This window comes from Macaca nemestrina, chromosome 19 (assembly GCF_043159975.1).
Source record: "Macaca nemestrina isolate mMacNem1 chromosome 19, mMacNem.hap1, whole genome shotgun sequence".
NCBI lineage: Eukaryota > Metazoa > Chordata > Mammalia > Primates > Cercopithecidae > Macaca > Macaca nemestrina.
Genome location: NC_092143.1, coordinates 60,262,762 through 60,284,574, shown reverse-complemented (window position 1 = coordinate 60,284,574; position 21,813 = coordinate 60,262,762). Strand labels below are relative to the sequence as shown.

At 40.5% G+C, this 21,813-nt stretch overlaps 1 protein-coding gene across 1 annotated transcript; it reads right to left on the bottom strand.

Moving 5' to 3' along the window:
* Window positions 1-12,638: 12,638 nt before the first annotated feature.
* On the bottom strand, window positions 12,639-14,990 carry LOC105468038 (solute carrier family 25 member 52). The gene has a single exon (XM_011717968.2). It carries the CDS (start codon window positions 14,767-14,769, stop codon window positions 13,855-13,857), a length of 915 nt encoding a protein of 304 aa, XP_011716270.2. The 5' UTR covers window positions 14,770-14,990; the 3' UTR covers window positions 12,639-13,854.
* Between the last annotated feature and the right edge of the window lie 6,823 nt (window positions 14,991-21,813).

Below are 21,813 nucleotides of genomic sequence, written 5' to 3'. Positions count from 1 at the left end.
CACCACCCCCTTCTTGGGTTCAATAATTTGCTAGAGCAGCTCACAGAACCCATGAAAATAGTTTATTTACGACTGCCAATTTATTACCAAGGAAATTTTGTTTGTTTGTTTGTTCGTTATTTACTTATTTTTGGGAGACAGGGTCTTGCTCTGTCACCCAGGCTGGAGTTCACTGGTGTGACTATAACTCACTGCAGCCTTGAATTCCCAGGCTTAAGCAATCCTCTTACCTCAGCCTCCTGAGTGGCTAGGATTACAGTGCATGCCGCTGTGCCCAGCTAATTTTTTATTTTATTTTTGTAGTGACGCAGTCTCACAATGTTGCCCAAGCTAGTCTAGAACTCCTGGGATCAAGTGATCCTCCCACTTTGCTCTTCCAAAGTGCTGAGATTACAGGTATGAGCCACCACACCCAGCCACAGAGGACATTTTAAATGATATAAATCAACAGCCAGAAAAAGAGACACAAAGAGTCCAATCTAGAAGGGTCCCAAGCACAAGAGCTTTTGTCCCAGCAATGTCAGGGTGTGCCACCTTCTGAGCATATTGACATGTTTGCCAACCACATAAAACTCTCCAAACCCCATGGTTCAGGAAGTTTTATGGAAGCTTCATCACATAGGCAGAATCAATTACTACCTCAAATCTCCAGCCACCCTCCCTTTCCCGGAGGATGGGGTTGGGACTGAAAGTTTCAAGCCTCTAACCATGGCTTGGTCTTTCTGGAGACCAGCCCCCATCCAGGAGCCTACCAAGAGGCACCTCATTCGAACAAAGACACTCCTATCACCCAAGAAATTCCAAGGGATTAGAAGCTCTATGCCAGGAACTGGGTCAAAGACTTATTAGAACAAAAGATACACTTAGCACCCTTATTGCTCAGGAAATTACAAGTGCTTTAGGAGCTCTGTGACAGTAACTGGGGCAGAGAACAAATTTATACATTTTTCATTATGTCATACCTACTCAATCAAAATTTCTGGTATGAACCCCGAAATCCATATTTTTAAGTGATCGAACTGAGACATGCCCCAGCATTTAAGAGTCACCAGACTGATTTCCACTTTAATCTATCCTCCATGATCTTTTCAGACATGCTGCATCACACCTTCTCTTGGATCTCTAATTCAAGTCCCAATCTCTTCATATCTAGATTATTCTAATAAGACAGTGTTTTCCCTCCTTCAACTCCTCTTGAATGCTGCCACAAGATTTGCTCCAAAAATATGACTTTACTGCAGATATTTTGACAGAGGATACATTTTGCCACTGTGCGACATAAAAGGATCCTATCAAAGTCACTTTTTATAAAACAGTTTAATACTAAGTACAGAACTTTACCAGGCAGTCCTGCCCCAGTCCATTTCTAACCTTCAACAAATTGGCTCAGAGTCTTCTCCCAGCTGTCCCTTATTCCTCACTCAGACCCATCACTCCTTCCCTAATTCCATTTGGAGCCACCTCATTCCCCACTCTTGCCCCTGACCACCACCCCAGGGATACAAATCAGCAATCATGTGAGGCTCAGGGATGGAGTGAGGATTGACATTTTGTAGATTATCAGTGACCTAAAACCCTAACATTTGTGATTTTTCCCCCTAGATTACACCAACGGCCCCCCTTCCACCAATATCCAAGGTTCAGACTCCACATGTCCTATCAAAGTCACCTGTGGTCCAAGGAATAATTCCAGGGGAACATCTGCCATTGTTTGAGGGGTAAAACAAGTCATAGTATGAGGGATATCTGGTCACAGAAATAGAAAGGGCCATTTTCCAAAGGGAGAAGCTCGGGGAGCATGTGAACTCAAGCCAATGACAACGCCAACCATTGCTGCAGAAAGCTGTGTAAGTGATAGCTTAGTTCAACTGCTTGCACAGGATTCACTCAGGTTTCTCACTGCAGGGAGCCCTGTGTTCCTGTGGGCCTCACTCTCTGGTCCAGCAAGAACAGCATCTGGCACTCCTGAGGCAACTGTTCCATGTCTCAAATGCCCTGGCTGCTTGTGGATTAGCCCCAGCTCCTGCGGCAGCCTGATGATTTTGCTGGCTCTGTTTACTTCTCAGACTCACCCCCTACCGCATGCAGACTTCCTTTAGGTCATATTGAATGGGATTAGTGAGAGAAGGCATCCTTGCCTTGTGCTAGTTTTCAAGGGAAATGCTTCCAGCTTTTGCCTATTCAGTACAATGTTAGCTGTGGGTTCGTCATAGATGGCTCTTATTATTTTGAAGTATGTTCCTTCACTGCCTAGTTTATTGAGAGTTTTTAACACGAAGGATGTTGAATCTTATCAAAAGTATTTCTGCATCTATTGAGATAATCATGTGGTTTTTGTCTTTAGTTCTGTTTATGTGATGGATCACATTTATTGATTTGCGTATGTTGAACCAAACTTGCATCCCAGGGATAAAGCCTACTTGATCGTGGTGGATTAGCTTTTTGAGGTGCTGCTGGATTTGGTTTGCCAGTATTTGGTTGAGGATTTTTGCATCTATATTCATCAAGGACAGTGGCATCTATCCTTGTTGGGGGAGGCATCTATCCTCAATGTTTGGGAATAGTTTCAGTAGGAATGGTACCAGCTCTTCTTTGTACATCTGGTAGAATTTGGCTGTGAGTCCATCCAGTTCTGGGCTTTTTTTGGTTGGTAGATTATTTCTTACTGATTCAATTTCAGAACTTGTTATTGGTCTGCTCAGGGATTCAATTTTTTCCTGATTAATCTTGGAAGCATGTATGTGTCCAGGAATTTATCTGTTTCTTCTAGATTTTCTAGTTTGTGTTCACAGGGGTGTTCGTAGTAGTTGCGGATGGTTTTATTTGTATTTATGTGGGGTCAGTAATAACATCCCTTTGTCATTTCTAAGTATGTTTATTTGGATCTTCTCTCTTTTCTTTATTAGTCTAGCTACTGGTCTATCTTATTAATTTTTTCAAGTGTCTGACTCCTGGATTCGTTGATCTTTTGTATGCTTTGTCGTGTTTCAATTTCCTTCAGTTCTGCTCCGATTTTGGTTGTTTCTTGCTTTCTGCTAGCTTTGGGGTTGGTTTGCTCTAGCTTCTTTAGTTCTTTTAGCTGTGATGTTGTTTATTTGAGATCTTTCTAACTTTTTTATGTGGGTGTTTAGTGCTACAAATTTCTCTCTTAACAATGCCTTAGCAGTGTCCTAGAGATTCTGATATTGTACCTTTGTTCTCATTAGTTTCAAAGAACTTCTTGATTTCTGCCTTAATTTTATTATTGACACAAAACTATTAAGGACCATTTTTAAAAATTTTTTCCTGTAATTGTATGGTTTTGAGCAATTTTCTTTGTATTGAATTCTGTTTTTATTGTGCTGTGGTCTGAGAGTGTAGTTGGTGTGATTTCAGGTTTTTGTTTTTAATTTGCTGAGGATTGTTTTATGTCCAATTGTGTGGTTGGTTTTAGAGGAAGACATACATGCAAGCCAAAAAGCATATAGAAAATGCTCAATATTACTAATCATTAGAGAAATAGCAAAGACATGGAATCAACCTAAATGTCCATCAACAGTAGACTGGATAAAGAAAATATGATACACAGGCTGGGCGCAGTGGCTCATGCCTGTAATCCTAGCACTTTGGGAGGCTAAGGTGGGAAGATCACCTGAGGTCAAGTGTTCAAGACCAGCCTGGCCAACATGGTGAAATCCTGTCTCTACTAAAAATACAGAAGTTAGCCAGGCATGGTGGTGGGTGCCTGTAATTCCAGCTACTCAGGAGGCTGAGAAAGGAGAATCGCTTGAACCTGGGAGGCGGAGGTTGCAGTGAGCCGAGATCATGCCACTGCACTCCAGCCTGGACAACAGGAGAGACTATAAAAAATATATCTATATATATAAAATACATATACACCATAAATATGATACATATACACCACAGAATAGTATGCAGCCATAAAAAAGAACAAGATCATGTCCTTTGCAGCAACATGGATGGAGCTGGAGACCATTAGCAAACTAACACAGGAACAGAAGACCAAATACTGCATATTCTCACTTATAAGTGGAAGCTAAATAACGAGAACTCATGAACACAAAGAGGGGAACAACAGACACTGGGGCTTTCTTGAGCATAAAGGGTGGAAAGTGGGGGAGGATCAGAAAAAATGCCTATTGGGTACTGTATGTTTAGTACGTGGGTGGCAAAATAATCTGTACATCAAACACCCATGACACAAGTTTACCTATATAACAAACCTACACATGTACCCCTGAACATAAAAGCTAGAAGGAAAAATGCAGGTTATATTGTCTCACTCCCTGGGGTAGTGGCCTCCTCTGCCTCTCCTTCACGCATTTCCTTTACGACATAGAACTTTCCAAATTTGCATGATTCTTGTATTTGCTCTCTGTAATGCCACCTATTCCTCTCATTTCCCTCTACAGAGCCTTCACGTCATGTATCTTCTCATTAATGCTTTTCTGATCTGTATTCTCACCCAAATTTCTTCACTACTTCCTCTTGGCAGAGTAATCTGAGTAAGAATAAAATAGATGTAATCTAGTAGTCTTTCTTATGCTGATGAGGGTTGTATGATTGAAGCACATTTTATCATTCTAACATAATAGGAGGAAGAGTCATCATCTGCTGACACAACACAAAGTCTGTCAGCAAGGGATTGAGAAGAGTGAACAGTCTGTTCTGTTATAATTAAAGCATACTGTAGAGCATTTCATACCATAGTTTAATGTTGCAAATGCAGCATAAATTCTGTGAGCACAGGCAGTAAGAGAAGCATATTTTTATCTAAAGTACATTAATGCTATTTCCCAAGTAATTGTCAAGGGTTATAAAACTCCAAAATTATCAGACAGATTGACTGCAGCATATTAGTCATTAAGAAATTTCTTCATTATAAGTGAAATTCATTATTAGATCCCACAATAATTGATCTATGACATTCTATAATTAAGCAGCACATGGGATGATGATAATACAGAGTCAGTATATTAGATGTAAATTATCATGCACAGTACAATTCCCCACCATAACAACTTAAAATTTCAACAACTTGAAAACAAACTGCAAGTAGGTTGAAAACTACAGTGATTCTTAATGATGTTCAGTTCTTAATAAACTTTGAGAAAAGAGAATGAAATGAAACATCTTCCATTGCTCTTACCTGGTACAGAGTAGTTACTAAATAATTATTTTTCACATAATGTCTTGAACCTCATGTTAGCTAGCCTTACCATCATTTCATTCTCCCTGGAATAGTATTATGAGCCTTCTCTCTTTCTGGAGCTGAAACTAACTCTTCAAGAACAGATTACCTACTTTTTTCCTAGTTAACTCCCTTTTTGGACATTGAGCAATCATAGGTAAACTGTCTTTTCAGTTCTGCCTGTAATTATACAGCTTTAGGCAAGTTTTCTGGTTTTCATATATTAAACAAGAAGGTTCAACTGGAAGGTCATAACTCTAAAGCTTTAGTGTGCTACACCTTACATTATTTTGATACATATCAGGAGGTACCATGCACATCTACCTTTCTTAGCCCTCTCTATCTCTTCCTTTTTCCTCTTACCCTTCACTCTCATGCCCTTTCTTCCCATTTTCCCCTACTCCCAAAATGGATAAAGCTAAATTTTTAACATATACCAATACAGACCCTCGGGGGCCCTGAGTTCTTCTGGGCATGAGCTCTAAGAAAGAGACCAGAATTCCTGCTCTTATTCCTAAGATAACTTTTATAAAATCAAGAATTTGCCCAGGAGTGATGATCATTAATGGGATAATGGTGGGAGGGGTATGGGTTGTAAAGAGGAAGATGGAAGGTGATAAATGCGAACTTGGGAGACAATTTGACTGAACTATAGTGCAGATCCTTGGAAAGCAGGAGAGCACTGGTTACCTCTGGCAGGTTGCCCAAGCGTCAGTGAAAACTAGGAGACAAAGCAAAGTTATTTTATAGAAATTCAATTTAATGAACTTCATGACTTTGCTTAGAGCCAGCTGTAATCACATCCATTCATGTCTGTTCAAAGTTAAGCACATTCCAAGACTGTTATCAAAAAGGTTAGAGATAGCAAGTGTTGGAGAGGACATGGAGGAACAGGAACCCTTGCATGCTGATGGTGGAAATGTTCAACTGGTACAGCCATTATGGAAAATAGCATGGAGCTTCCTCAAAAAATGTAAAAATAGAGCTACCACATGATCCAGCAATTCCATTTCTGGGTGTATATCCAAAGTAAATGAAACCAGTATGTCAAAGGGAGATCTTCACTCCCATGTTCACTGAAGCATTATTCACAATAGCCAAGATATGGAATCAACCTAAGTGTCCATCAGCAGATGGATGGATAAAGAAAACATGATATATATACACAATGGAATACTATTCAACCTCAAAAAAGAAGCAAATTCTGTCGTTTGGGACAACACAAGTGACCCTGGAAGACGCTATGCTGAGTAAAATAGGCCAAGCACAGAAAGGCAAATTCTGCATGATCTCACTTATATGTAGAATCTAAAAAGCTGAGCTCATAGAAACAAAGAGTAGAATAGTGGCTACTGAGGCTGAGGTTGAGGATTTGGGGGAGATGTTGGCTTAAGGAAACAAAATTTAAGTTAGACAGGAGGAATAAGTTCAGAAGACTATCGTACAGCATGGCGATTATACACTTGACCGTTGAACAACATGGGAGTTGGGGCACCAACCCCACTTGCAGTCAGAAATCCATGTATAACTTTTGACTCTTCAAAAACGTAACTACTAATATCTCACTGTTGACCAGAAGCCTTGCCCATGACAAACAGTTAACACATATTTTGTATGTTACATGTGTGATATACTATATTCTAAAATAAAGTAAGCTAGAGAAAAGAAAATGTTATTAAGAATATTATAAGGAAGAAATGGAAGTGGATCATCATAACGGTCTTCATCTTCCTCATCTTCATGTTGAGAAGGCTGAGGAGGAAGAGGAGGGGTTGGTCTTGCTGTCTCAGGGGTGACACAGGAAGAAGAAAATAGTCATGTAAGTGGACCCACGCAGTTCAAACCTCTGTTGTTCAAGGGTGAACTGTAGTAATAACAATGTATTGTATACTTGGAAATTGCTAAGAGAGAACATCATAAATAATCCTACCACAAAAAATGATAAATTGTGAGGTGATGAATATATTAGTTTGATTTAATTATTTCACAGCATATACATGTATCAAAATATCATGTTGCACACCATAAATGTATACAATTTTTATTTGTAAAGTTAAAAAAAGTAAAAATAAATTTTAAAAAAGAAGTTAAATACATTCAGCAAGTAATGATATTCTGTAAGATAGGGCTAAGTTATTTCTTCTCATTTAAAAGGAGGATTATCTGCAAAAAGCAAATGATAAATACCCGCAGTCCTTAAATACACATAATTATCAAAAATATACAATAAATTAAGAAATGTTTATTTGCTCTGTTGAACGCCCCAAAATATCAATATTTAATAAATCAAAGCTAAATTTATTAGAACTTTCTGCCAAGAAAGAATACATCCTTGACAGTCTTGGCAGCACCTCATAAGGGGAATCAGAAATGGAATATTTATAGGGCTCTGAGGTCTGAGCCCAAGTGTTTTAAAACAGGCCTTTCAAGGAATATATATATTCTCTGCCTTGAAAGACCTGTTTTATATATAGGGAAATATATATGTATTTCTATAATGTATCAATACAAAGTTAATTATATGTATAATATACAAAAATTGTTTATGTATTTAATGATACATAAAAATGTTTATATGTAAATATATATGTTTATATAGTAGTTTAAGTTGGCAGTCACAGCAACTTGAATTGGTAAACTGTGGTTAAAAAGCAAGGGTTTGCCCAGATAAGCAATGTATTGTCTCCAATAAATTGGTCTGTGAATTTTGGAATTCAATGTATTGTCTCCAATTAATTGGTCTTGGGATTTCCAGAAGCACAGAGTAAAATTACTTATTGGTGTGCAACCTTATATTTTCTGAATAGGTGTTTTCAGGAACAAAAAAACAAAGTCATGTTGACATGGGTAGTTTTCTTAGTCCATTTTTTTCTTGCTGTAACAGAATGCCACAGACTGGGTAAATTATAAAGAAGAGATATTTATTTCTTACAGTTCTGGAGGCTGGGAAGGCCAGGGTTCAGGGGTTGCATCTGGTGAGGGCCTTCATGCTGATGGCAACTCTCTGCAGAGTCCCAAGGTGGCACAGGCCACCATATGGTGAGGAAGTAAGAGTGTGCCAGCTCAGGTCTCTCTTCCTCTTCTTATAAAGCCACCAGCCCCATCATGGAGGCTTCATCCTTCATCCTGATGGCCTTATCTAATTCTAATTACCTCCCATTGGTTCTACTTCTTAATACTGTTACAATGAGGATTAAGTTTACAACACATAAATTTGGAAGGAACATATTCAAACGATAGCAGTGGCCTATAGTCTTTTATAAGAATCGACATACTTGTAAGGTATTTGCCCTTGTTAGAATTAATGAGTATACAAGGTGAAGAGAAGACATGGAGAATCTAAGAATGGCTGAATTGTTCCACGTAAGAGCAAGCATGGAGATACTCAAATAAGAAATAAGGGAACTGGAGAAAGTAGGAAGAGCTTGGCAAACTGAGTACTGGGGAGAGAAGAGAACTAATTTGGTGGTATAAAGGAGAATGTACAAAAGAGACAATAAGACAGGAAAGAGAAAGGACATGAGAGCATCTGTGAAGATTGGAACTGTGGGGAGAGGAAGAGTTATCTAAATGTGAGTACTAGGAAGTTTTTTTGGGTGTATGTGCATCGTGCAATATTAATTCCCTGCTCCTAAATCCTCAAGAACTGTTTGGTAAAGACTTACATGAAAGTCCAGTTTGTGCTTCTTTTAGATGCGTAACCATTCAGAGATTGGCTTCCAGGGGAACTGGGACATTTAGGTTGTTCTTTAAAAACAGGAAAGGTTGCCTGTACATTCCAAGTCATTCTTCAATAAATAACATGTCAACTGGCAGATTCTAAGATTACCCTGAGATGAAATTTGATGTCTAAAGTTAGAAACTTTGATCATAGTTATCAGTATAACCAGTCAAGAAGAAAAGAGACCTCAAATAGTAGGGGAAATAAAATGGGCAAAATAAAGTAAAGTTATTATATCCAGGCAGTGAAAACATTAGAGAAAAACCAAAATAACAGGTCAAAATCAGAAAGGAAGAATTATATGTTTGAAAGAGTAGCCAAAGATTAAAATAGAATCAACATTGTAAATGTCAAGTGGAAGCTATTTCCACAGCAAAAAGATATTGGGAGAAATACGAAAGGTGAAAGAAAAAGGAAAAGAGAATAATGATAATAGTTTTGTGTCTTGAAAGCCTATTTATAGATGCCATAGTAAGTGGCTTACTTGGCATTTTATTTTACTGATAATTAAAAGCAACCATTTGCAGTAAATGTTATTTTTCAGATGAAAGAAAAACCCAGAGTCACTTGCCTAATGACATATAACTTGTCAGTAACAGAGTTAGAGTTTGAACACAGGTATATCTCATTCTTTTTATTTACTTTTTATTTTTTTGAGATGGAGTCTCACTCTGTCACCAGGCTGGAGTGCAGTGGTGTGATATCGGCCCACTGCAACCTCCACCTCCTGGGTTCAAGCAATTCCCGTGCCTCAGCCTCCCGAGTAGCTGGGATTACAGGCACACACCACCATACCCAGCTAATTTTTGTATTTTAAGTAGAGACGGGGTTTCACCATGTTGGCCAGGCTGATCTCGAACTCCTGACTTCGTGATCCGTCCGCCTCAGCCTCCCAATGTGCTCGGGTTACAGGCGTGAGCCACCATGCCTGGCCAGGTATATGTCATTCTAAAGCTTATATTCTTCATTATTTGTGGTCTATACTGCTGGTTATTATAGACCACAAATCTGGTGTGTTATTATAGAAATACATGCATGAAGTTTACCACCATTAGTTACAGATTCTGATGGGAGAAAAAAATTTCCTTAATGCAGAATGTCAGACACCACTATACTGACAGAAGGTTAACTAAGGCTCATGTGAACCCACAGTCCTATGCATCAACCAAAACGTAAAAGTAGTCTGAATAAACTCCCATCCCACAACTGCCTGATGTGTGAAAAGAAACCCTTTTATTTATTTATTTATTTAGTTAGTTAGTTAGTTAGTTAGTTTTGGGGGGAGAGGGGCTTAAAAAACAAACCTTATTCCAAATTATCAAAAAAAAAGAGTATTAACTCTGAAACATTTAACAGATTTCATTTAAACTCATATGGTCATAAAACTCAAACTATCAAACAAAAATAGCGTTGTGCGCTTAACCACTTTCAATAACGAACCTTCGAGACTCCCACACAATTTGGGAGCCATTAGGCAACACATATTTAATATTAAGCAAATACAGCATTCAAAACTAAAAATCTTCAAATTTCAAGAGAATGCCTGTTCAAGTCTTTGATACACATTTGCACAAGAGAAAAGAAATATTTTAATTTAAAAGAAACCAAGTCTGAGTGCTTACCCTTTCTTCACATGTAATCTCCTGTCCACCCTTCATTTTATGACTGCATACCCCTCACTCTATTTCATCTACACTGAACCAGTGTTAGTTCAACATGATTGGCTTCACTTGAAGCTCTCTAGATCCCATTTCATATATATCCCATCAACCACCATTATTCCTTTACATGTTTGCACAGCCTTATACTGAGTATTGCATTGTAACTGAGCTTGGGAATTTCAGGTATGCGAAGGTAATTATTCACACAAACGATTCTGTTTTATTGCACAGTTCACAATATAGCCGGTGATTATACAGCCAACCATGTTAAGATGAATATTGACTATTTAGACAAAAACATCCATTTTCTCCCCAACCACTAATGAAACAAGAAAGACACACATATTTGCCACCATATCAAGGTTGTGTTTAGTCTGTGGTGTAGTCCTGAGGGCTCATACTACTCTCAGTGTGTTCAATACAGAATCCATAACATTTCTGGTGGCATCACACACGAAGTATAGGACACAAGACCATAAGTGTCCTGCACTTATGAGCCATTTGTGCCACATACGTAACAGAAAGGCCACTTTTAAAGCTTTTCAGATATTCAATCATGTTTGCCTTTTCAATTTTTTTTTTTTTTTTTTTTTTGAGATGGAGTCTTGCTCTGTTGCCCAGGCTGGAGTGCAGTGGCGCGATCTCGGCTCACTGCAACCTCCGCCCCCCAAGTTCAAGTGATTCTCCTGCCTCAGCCTCCCGAGTAGCTGGGATCACAGGTGGGTACTACCATACCTGGCTAATTTTTTGTATTTTTAGTAGAGATGGGGTTTCGCCATGTTGACCAGGCTGGTCTCAAACTCCTGAGCTCAAGTGATCCGCCAGCCTCGGCCTCCCAAAGTGTTGGGATTACAGGCATGAGCCACCGTGCCCAGCGTGCCTTTTCAAAGTTATTACCACACTAGTTCACACTGAAGGTAAAAGCAATAGTTAGCATCTCTTATTAACAACACATTTTGACTTCAAGTTCAGACAAAGCTGTTGGTTACAAGTCCTGCTAATTTTTTTGTCAAATTTAAGAAGTCTATAGGACAACATAAAATCATCCCTGGTAATGTATTTGCAGTTTGGTCTTCAAAAGCTGTAAAGAGTGACAAAGAAATTTTTTTAAAAATGCTGAGTTAAAACCATTAAAAATATTTATTAATAATTGTTTTAAACGCCACTTATTTGAGACAGCAGAAACCAAAGCATTTTACTTAGAATTCTCACTTAGCTTATATTTCACAAAAGCGCTTTAGAACTCAGATTTCTACCACCTGTATGGAGTGTAAAGACAAAAGGAAGCCTAACAAAACCAAAGGCCCAATGGTGTCTATTTCCAGGGCCAAGGTATAACCCCAGGCTAACCCACCTGCCCTGGGCTGAGTAGCTAGAAGTGCCTGTGAGTGCTCAAAGTCACACACATGAATGAGGGTGTCAGGCACCAAGGTGCCTTTATTTATTCATTTCTCAAACTCAATTCCCTTCAAATCCTGACTCTATTTAATAGGCCAAAGGATGCTACTCATATTTATTTGGTGACAAATTATTACTTTTTAAAATCTTTACATCTGCACCTTGAAAATAAACTGTAATATCCAGCACAACATTGTCAGACAGAGCTGCTGCTGTATGGCTATTTAGCTTTATTAATGTCTGGCTAATGCTTAATACGCTTCATCCTTTACAGCTGGAAAAAGGATGTTCACTGTATTTAACCAGCCACCATGCATTCAGAGGTAAACAGCTTTTATGGACTATTTGCCCAGGAACTTTCAGTAAACTACGAAGTCGAGGCCTTTATTTTGGTCAGTATGTGCACATATTCACATGCAATTACCCAGAAAGAAGAAAAACTGGTTAACAAGAAACCTACCGTCATGTCAGATGCTGGAAATAATCTTTAGCTACATAATATTTACAGAAAGGGTTTTAAGATTCATAATCCACTTTTTCAATCTGTCTCTTATATTTCATTAGTCAATTGGAAGTGGCATGAGTTTCGTCTGGAAAAAATATTTTCACATTTTCTAATTCCGAAGTTTTCGTCTGTTAAGGGATGAGGATGCTATTTGGCTATTACCTACTTTTAGAATTCAAACTAACCCTTCAAATGTCTTTATTTAGATCATACGCTCTCAAACTATCTTACTGTTTTACTGACACAGTGGTAAACTGGGTTCCCAAAATATCCAAATCCTAATGGAGTCTCTATTTCCAGGAGTAAAATAAAAGACAGCGAACACTGTGAGGTGAAACCCATCCTGAGTCTTTTCCCCTCCACTCTGTAACATTTAGAAACTAGGGGGAAAAGTGGGATTGCATTAGTAGACCGCCAAAACAAAATGTTATGAAAGTGTTTATTTTTTAAAAGGAGAGTTTTAAGAGAACAGGATGCTTGAATATGACCAACTCCTACTGCACAGGAAAAATAACCACAGACCTTTGCTGAGATGGCATCAATAATTCAAAGAAACTAAGCTAAACAGAATTTGATCTATACACAATATGCAAACTTCTTAACAGCATGGAACACCTATAACAACATTTAAGTCCCTTCATCTTTCGGCAATGAAATAAGTGGAATTAACATAAGAATATTTTGTAAGGGTTGAAGGTCACAGTCAGAATCAAACAGAAAACTTTCAAACCTAGAAAACAAAATGGGAACTTTCAGAGCTCCTTGATCTACCATATCTAAATAGAAATAGTATAATGACTATCTGATAGGTGCTTAGTTTCAAAACTAATACAGGCAATTTATCATGAAAAGCCTATACCTATTAAGCTGTTTTTCTTCTCTGTTCTGCCCCTTTGTCATATGCTTGAGCTTAATGAAAACTATCCTCTGCAGCTGCTCCTGAGGGCAGAGAAGCAAGCAATGGAGTCACAAAGGAAGCCTGAGGAGCCCCTGGCCCCTGAGGACCGTCTTTCCGGCCGGTCACAGCCACTTATGTCTCAACGCAGGAGTTCAAGACTGGTTTGAGAAAAAGAATCCTATCTTGGGGATTAGGTTCCCTGTCAAAGGCCATCAGATGGACAGCTATTTACCAGGCAATTAGCCTAAAGCTGTTAGGTAATGATAAAAAACAAAACAAACAAATAAAACCCTTATATTTTCCTATTGGAACATTTTATTCTGTTTTGTTGATGCTTAAGGAAAACAGCTTTGCCCATAACTCACTGTGGCCCGGAGTTATGACACCAACTTGTGTTTGGCCAGTTAAGAAAGAGGCCAAACTGCATTCTTCTTAGAAGGTCTATTCAGTTGATAAACGGCACTTAACTGATGGGTTTTTTCATATAACCTTTAACAAGAACTCGTAAGTTGCATTGATTATGCCCCAAGAGATAATGGACCGATGGTAATTCAGATGAGCACCTCTGAAAAGATTTATCAGTTTTCTGTCCCGTTCCAGCCAGATTTTTTGGAAAACCTTGCGGAAAGACTGAAATTCCCCACCAATCTGAGACTGTATGCGAGTTTTTACAACATTAATTGGAAAAATCAAGAATCCCAACATGGCACCCAATAGACCTCCACTGATAAAATCATTGACAAAATGAGCACTGGGAGTCGTTGCGGTAGGCAGATGCTCCTTAATGGGACCTCGAAGGCCAAAAAACAAGATATTGCTGAGTCCATTCCGGAAAAGAATGGGCACCAAGCCTCGATAATACTCTCCAATTCCATAACATTTCAGGGCCTTGAAAGCCTGATAAGTGTTGGTAAATTTGTCATGATGCTTGTGGTCTTGAAGCAATGTCTGAACTCTTTCCAGTGGAGTGAAAATTGCTTCTGTTGTCCCTGCAAGCACTGCCGCCACACTACGGGTTGCAAACTCTGGAGCACTGACATGCTTGTGGAGAAGGCAGGATAAATCCTCATACAGACCAAACATAAGTGAAAGTGTAGTTGTCTTCTGCATCAATGGGGGAAGGATTCCACGATACAAATTTCGAAATCCATCCCTTCTCAACTGAAGTATTGCATCCCGGGTTTGGATGCCATACAGCTGTTGTCGAAAGAGGACCTTCTGAATGGGATATGTGATTGCGACGTTGTTGAAGGCTGCGCAGCAGCCACACAAGTAATGCTTCATTTCACCATCATTTGTAATATGAGGTGATATATCTTGTTTTGAAGATGTAAGTACTGGTGGCCTCTTTTCATGAGCTTCTGAATCCATCACGTTGCTTAAGATCTTTTTCATGAAGGACTTTTTTTAACTTGTGACATCATCTGAGCCTGGAATTTGGCAGGTTGATAGCTTTGTGATAATGTTCCCAATTTCTTCCATTGTTATTCTTCCGTTAGGTTCTCTCTTCTCGAGTCCATTTTGATAACTGGATTTCCGTTCTCCAGGCGTCCATTTCCCCAATCCATCGCAGCCAGCGTCCCGCAGAATGGCGGGCAAACCGGGGCCTGCGCAGGCGCAGACCGTGACCGACCCCCGGGCGGGGGCGGAGCGCGACACTCGGCGACGTTGGGATCCGAAAAGAAACCCTTTTAAAGCAAGCATGGCAATTTCTTCTAAATAAGCTGGATAAAATTAAAAACCCATTCATCCAAAGATCCTAAAAAGTCAACAAATTCCTAGATATTAAATGGTATAGACGCTACAAGTGTTTCTTAAATCACATAACCTTTTCCACGGACACTGTAAAGATGTGTTCCCAGTGGATTCCCTAAGGGAGTGTGAAACTTTGTAAATAGTGGTTCACACCTGTAACCCCAGCACTTTGGGAGGCCAAAACGGGAGGAACAATCGAGGATAGGAGTTTGAGACCAGCCTGGGCAACATAGCAAGACCCCTGTCACCATCCAAAAAAGAAAAAAGAAAAGAAAGAAAAAAGTAGGTGATAAAGAGAAGTAAGGAGGAGATGAATAATTTTTTTTAATAAAAGTTCTGTATACTGCATGAAATTTTACTGGGAGGAAAGTGTTTGAGGTTTTAAGAGGCATAAATTAAATAACCTTGAAACCCATTTTGCTCTAGGACTATCCATGTGTTTTCTAGAGTGACCAACGTTTATATTCCATGTATGTGTATAAGAGATGAAAGGAAAGAAAAATAAGTTCCCTCCCAGGACAGTGGAAGGCTTCAGCCAACAAAGTAGGCCACAGCATCAGACTATATTGCCTGCTGATGTGTACTGCCTAGTTTTGAATGGAATCAAATGACATCCTTGAGATTAAATGACAGTTTCCCTGACCATCATCCTAAAGCATGCCTGTGGTGGATCGCTCTAGAATGAACCATAAACACCGAGTTCTCTTTAAGCTTTAGTGAAACGAAATAGTAAAAGCTTTTCATGGAAGGAGAAAGGAGTCTCCAACATTTATACTGATTGATTTTGGCAGCAATGACTTTCATTAGAAAAGTAATTGCTGGGTATGCAAAAATTAGCACTGTTGGGGCTAAAGAGATCTTTGTTTTCTTTTGTTTTGTTTTGCTTTTTTGCCTAATGTTCATAGTGTTTTCTCGGTTTTGCCATAGCCCTTCTGTCAAGATGCTGGCAATCAGAATATCATGAAAAACAGAGTGCCCTTTCTCGCATTTATTGAAGAAAGATTCTCATGATCCTATGGTAAGGTAATAATTGCTTTTTCTCAATCCATCCTCCACACTGCAGCCAAAGTGATCATCTTAGTAACAAATGTGACCACGTTTTCCCCCACTTAAATCTTTAAATGATTTTATACCTGAAGGACAAAGGTCCCCCATGGTCTGATGTCTTCCTACCCTCGGCACCATCTGCCTTCACATTTCTAAAGGCACCTTCCGTCCCAGCCATATCAAACTACTTGGAGCCTCCAGAATGAAGGATAATGTGCCATCTGACACTCCTTTGTCTTTATTCGGTTATTCCTTCTGCCTGAAACGTCCTTCCTTCTAGTTCCTACTCAGCTTCTGGAAGCCTTCACTAACCCCTCAGTCCAAATGAGGACCCTTTCTCCACATCACACTCTATATACACTGTGAGTGTAGCACGTGTCAGACTGTACAATGTCCATGATTCACAATGCTGAGGGCTTCTCCAAGACACAGTCCACTTCTCATTCAACTTTATTCCACTTTGTGTCCCCAGTGCCCGGGCATCTGGTTAGGTCTCCAACTGCTAAAGAGTGTAAAGAGTGTTGATGACTCCTGTATTACTCATGGTTCTTGGTTATGAGAGCCGAAAGTACCATTCCAACTGATGCAAGCAAATCTAGGGGGCAAGGAAAGGAGCAGGAAGGAGGAAGAGGAGAAGAGAAGGAGGTAAGAAATCAAGAAAGGAGAAAAAAAGGTGGCATCTGGACAACATTTAAAGCAATTTTCCAGCTTCTCTCATTTGCACCAGTAGGAGGGGGCCATGTGGCCGCAGAGGGGAATGTTTCCTAATACGCTTCTGGATCCTGGTGGTTCTGGGGAGTACTTACCTCCTTCTGCCCCAGCACCCAACAAGTGCCAGATGAGGCAAGTGAATTCCTTTGAAAAAGAGGAAAGAAAGGTGGGAAGTATGGTTGTGAGAAAATAACAATAAAAAGTGAAGCGGGGGGAGAAATGTATTAGCTCTTGTAATGAAAAAGTTGAGAAATCCAGAAGTAGCAATCACTTCAGGCATTGCTGGATCCTAGAGGTCAACCACCATCACAAGTACTTAACACCTCTCTCCACGTATATATTTCCCAGCTACACATTCCTCAGTTTTAATTCATTTTCAGTCAGCTCTTTCTATAGAGTGACATCCTACCCGAAGCTTATTCTGCTAATTTAGCAACTGAAGGATGAAGTGCTTCACTTTCCCAACAGTTCCTGCAAAACCACCCTAGGATCGAGTTGTAATGCAGTTACTTGGTCTGAACCAATCACTGGGATCAGAGGGATGGAAAATGATGCTAATCAAACCTGAGTCACTTGCCTCATCCTGCACTTGTCAGGTAAAGGGGGCAGAAGGAGGTAAGCCTCCCATCTTGCCTACCACCCAAACCACCAGGACCTAGAAAAGTATTAGGAAGTGTTCTCCCTCTGAAGCCACACATCCCACTGCCATTGGTGCAGATGAGAGGAGCTGGAAAATTGCTTTGGAAGTTGAGCCATTGCCACCTTTTTTTTTTGTCCAAGCTTGCAGTTTCTCGGGCAATATAACTACACAGTTTGAAATCATGCAAATCGGGGGTGGGCGGGGGGGGGCGCGGTGGCTCACCCCTATAATCCCAGCACTTTAGGAGGCTGGGGTGGGGGATCATCTGAGGTCAGGTGTTCGAGACCAGCCTGCCCAACATGGTGAAACCGAAAGTAGACAGGTGTGATGGTGCACACCTGTAATCCCAGCAACTTAGGAGGCTGAAGCAAGAGATTCGCTTGAACCCAGGAGGTGGAGGTTGCAGTGAGCTGAGATCACGCCATTGCACTCTATTGCAACAAGAGTGAAACTCCATCTCAAAAAAAAAGAAAAAAAATCAGGCAACTGTATTGACCGATGGCCCACGTCAAACATGTTTGGTCACAGTCCTAGATTCCAGACCCTTTATTGTGGGATTTTTGTCTCAGCATAGGCCCTAATGCTCTGCCATCCCACCTACTCCTCAACCTAATATTGTCCATGCTGGCTGCCCCAGGACAGAACCAGCACCCTCAAAGCACAGATAACTTGGCCCTTGCCCCTTGGTTATGTCTGATGGATGACTCTTTACAGTGAGACCATTGTCACCTTTCTCAGGCTGCTAAATATCTGAAAGATGTTTGGAAGAAGCCTAGAAGAACAGGAATGAAGCTTCTCTCTGATTCCTATCTTCTGATATGTTTTCCACACCCTAGGCTTTGTGAGAAGTAATATTAATTGATGACAGAGAATCTCACTTTTCAATTCAGCGAAGCTCAGAGACATCTATCTAACTTTCTTTTCTTTTATTTATTTAACTTTTTTGAGATGGAGTTTCACTCTGTTGCCCAGGTTGGAGTGCAGTGGCACCATCTTGGCTCACTGCAACCTCCACCTCCCAGATTCAAGCGATTCTCCTGCCTCAGCCTCCCAAGTAGCTGGGACTACAGGCGCATGCCACAACACCTGGCTAATTTTTGTATTTTTAGTACAGACAGGGTTTCACCATGTTGGTCAGGTTGACCTGGCCTCAGGTAATCCCCCCGGCCTCAGCCTCCCAAAGTGCTGAGATTACAGGTTTGAGCCACCACGCCCAGACAGAGACATCTAACTTTCTAAGTTGATAACTATAGGAAGAAAGGGCCTCCCGTAGCAAAGCTGTCTTTTCTTCCCTTGCTGCTTTCAGATGGTTGATTTCTAACAAAACTTGTCTTTCTGGTAGGACCTAACTGAAGGCTACAAAATAAATTCATCTTATTCCATCAGCCTGATGCTTTTCTATCATCTCTCTTTAACTTTCAACCTCAGTAGCCCCATGGTCAGAGCACCAAGATAAAATAGGATACAGTTTAACCACTGCCTTGCTGCTACTGCACAACAGAAATTGCCAGCTTCCTGCTCAAAATCGAGAGGTCCTCACTGCCCCACCCCACCTTGAGTGAGCTGATTCTCTATTTCACAATCTGCAACATGTATTCTCTCACTTCCAGATACGAATTTAGAAAGTGTTCAGAGCCTTGTATTAGTTTTTTCAGGCTGTCATAACAAAGTACCATAGACTGGGTGGCTGAAACAAAAGAGATTGATTTCCTCACAGTTCTGGAGGCTGGAAGTCCAAGATCAAGGTGATGGCAGGGTGGGTTTCTCCCAGGGCCTCACTCCTTTTCTTACAGATGGCCACCTGATTGCTTCATCCTCATATGGCCAACTCCCAGTCTGTGCGTCGGTGTCCTAATTTCCTTTTATAAGGACACCAGTTATAGTGGATTAGTGCCTACCCTGAAGAACTCGTTTTAACTTTATCTCTTTAAAGATCCTATGGAAATACAGTCACATTTTGAGCTATTGTAGTAGGTACTGTTAAGACTTCAACATATGAATTAAGGAGACACAGTTCAGCTCCTAAGAAGTCTTTCTGTGACAAAAATGCCACTCAAACTGGCTTGAGCAAAAAGAAGGAATGTGTTGTCTCTCATAACTGAAAAGTCAGTAGCGATTGGTCTAGGCTGGATGCAGGGTCACATAACGTCAGCACGAGCCATTTGTCTCTTTTTATTATATTTTTGTGGATTGGCTCTTTCTGTGGTACAGTGATGGTTGGAAACAGCTCCATGTGTACAAACTGTTCATTTGGCAATGTCATTTGATATAGATTCACTTTACATATAGTTCCAGAAAAGTCTTGGGGTGGAAACTCATTGACCTAACTGGAGTCACATGTCCAACAATGAACCAGTCCTTATGGCCAGAGGAATGAAATATATCATTCCTCATATATCATTGCCCATACCTGAATATCAAGCCCACATCTAAAGAAAGAGCATCAGCCCATCCAAACTAGGTGAGCTCAGACAAAAGGCAGTAATGTACAGAGGTTAGCATCAAAGAGTCTGGAATTTGACCCCTGGGTTCAAATCCACACTGGCCAGCTGTGTGACCCTGGGCAAGTTACTTAACCTCAATTTTGTAAAGCAGGACTAATAAGGAAATCCAACACCTATAATAACACACCTCTGTATTTCTTACTGTGCAAGATAACAATGTACTTTCACTTTTTTTTTTTTTTTTTTTTTTTTTGAGACAGAGTCTCGCTGTGTTGCCCAGGCTGGAGTACAGTGGCATGATCTTGGCCCCTGCAACCTCTCCTTCCCGGGTTCACGCCATTCTCCTGCCTCAGCCTCCAGAGTAGCTGAAACCACAGGCACCCGCCACCACGTCCAGCTAGTTGTTTTTTTTTTTTTTTTTTTGTATTTTTAGTAGAGATGGGGTTTCACTGTGTTAGCCAGGATGATCTCGATCTTCTGACCTTGTGATCCGCCCACCGTGGCCTCACAAAGTGCTGGGATTACAGGCATGAGCCACCGTGCGCCACCTACTTTCACTTTTTCTTGACCACAAGTCAGAAGTCATTTTAACCCAAAAAGGCCTTAATCGGGAAAAAAAAAAAAAAAAAGGCAACAACTTTGGAGCCTTCTTGATGTTCCTGACAGGAGAAGAAAAAGCAAGGAAGAGAAGGAAACAATATATCAATTAGAATGTTTTTGACAGCAAGTAATAGAACACATGCTAAAGTGGTATAACAATAAAAATATTGGTGTCTCACTCACCAGGAAGTCAAGAGGAGGGCTACCCTGGAGGTCACACAGCCCCAGCAATGTCAGAGCTCTGACTCCATATCTCTGCCATTTCTTTGACCTTCCCCACGAAACATGACAGCTGCAGAAAATCAAGTACAATGTCCTCTGATGACACTGTTCAAACTTGAAAGGAAAATAGATTTCTTTTTGTAACATGTTCTTCTTTTAGATGAGAGGAAGACATTTCTTTGGAGCCCCTAAAAGACCTCCTCTTACATCTTCTCTGTTGCATGCCCACCCCTAGATCAATCACTGGCAAGGAGAATAGAATTACCACATTAGCTGAGACCAGCCAGGGCATATGGCACTGCAAACAAAACTGGTGTCCTGATAAGAGGAAACAGGAGTGGCAGATGGGGAGGTAACCAATGGTGTCTGCTAATGACACAGAATAAGAAAAGAAAGGAATGGAGAAAGAAATCAAAAGAACCAAGAAAAACAGTGATACACAAAGGAGGGAGGTGGATGAGACCACATGTGCTGTGGAGGAAGCATAGCATCCTCTCCCTCAGACACTCTTCGTTATCATCTGTCATCCATCAATTCCTCAGTAGCATTGGGGGCATTTATGATTCACACCAAAGGCAGCACAGCACAGTAATACAGATGAAGGCCTGGACTAGCATATTAGCCGTCTATTGCTATGCTGGGGCTCAGAAAATAGTACCCCAAAATAAAGACCTTGGATGCAGCCTTGGAAGCAAAAGTTTTTCTTTGTTCTTCTCCTGCCCTCCTGTCTCTCAGTCCCATCCTCTCCCGAGGCTAGCCGTAGAAACTAGAATTCCTCTTCCCCAAGGTGGATCATGGAAACCAAAGCCCCTTTTGGTCAAAGTCAGTCATAAGGCCTAAAAACATCACTCTAACTTTGCCTCCATCTTTCCATGTAAAAACTGATCATAGGGAAATTATCTAACCTTTTTTGACTGTAGGTCCTAAGATCTCCATTCCAGAGAGGGCCCTGCCCCACACCCAGAAGAAAGGAATGCTGCTCAGAGAGGCCAAGAAGAATCTAGATGGACAGGCCTTGTG

What these genes read in the sequence shown, in the direction of transcription:
- LOC105468038 (XM_011717968.2), bottom strand. Translation starts at nt 14,769, where the DNA reads ATGAAAAAGATCTTAAGCAACGTGATGGATTCAGAAGCTCATGAAAAG.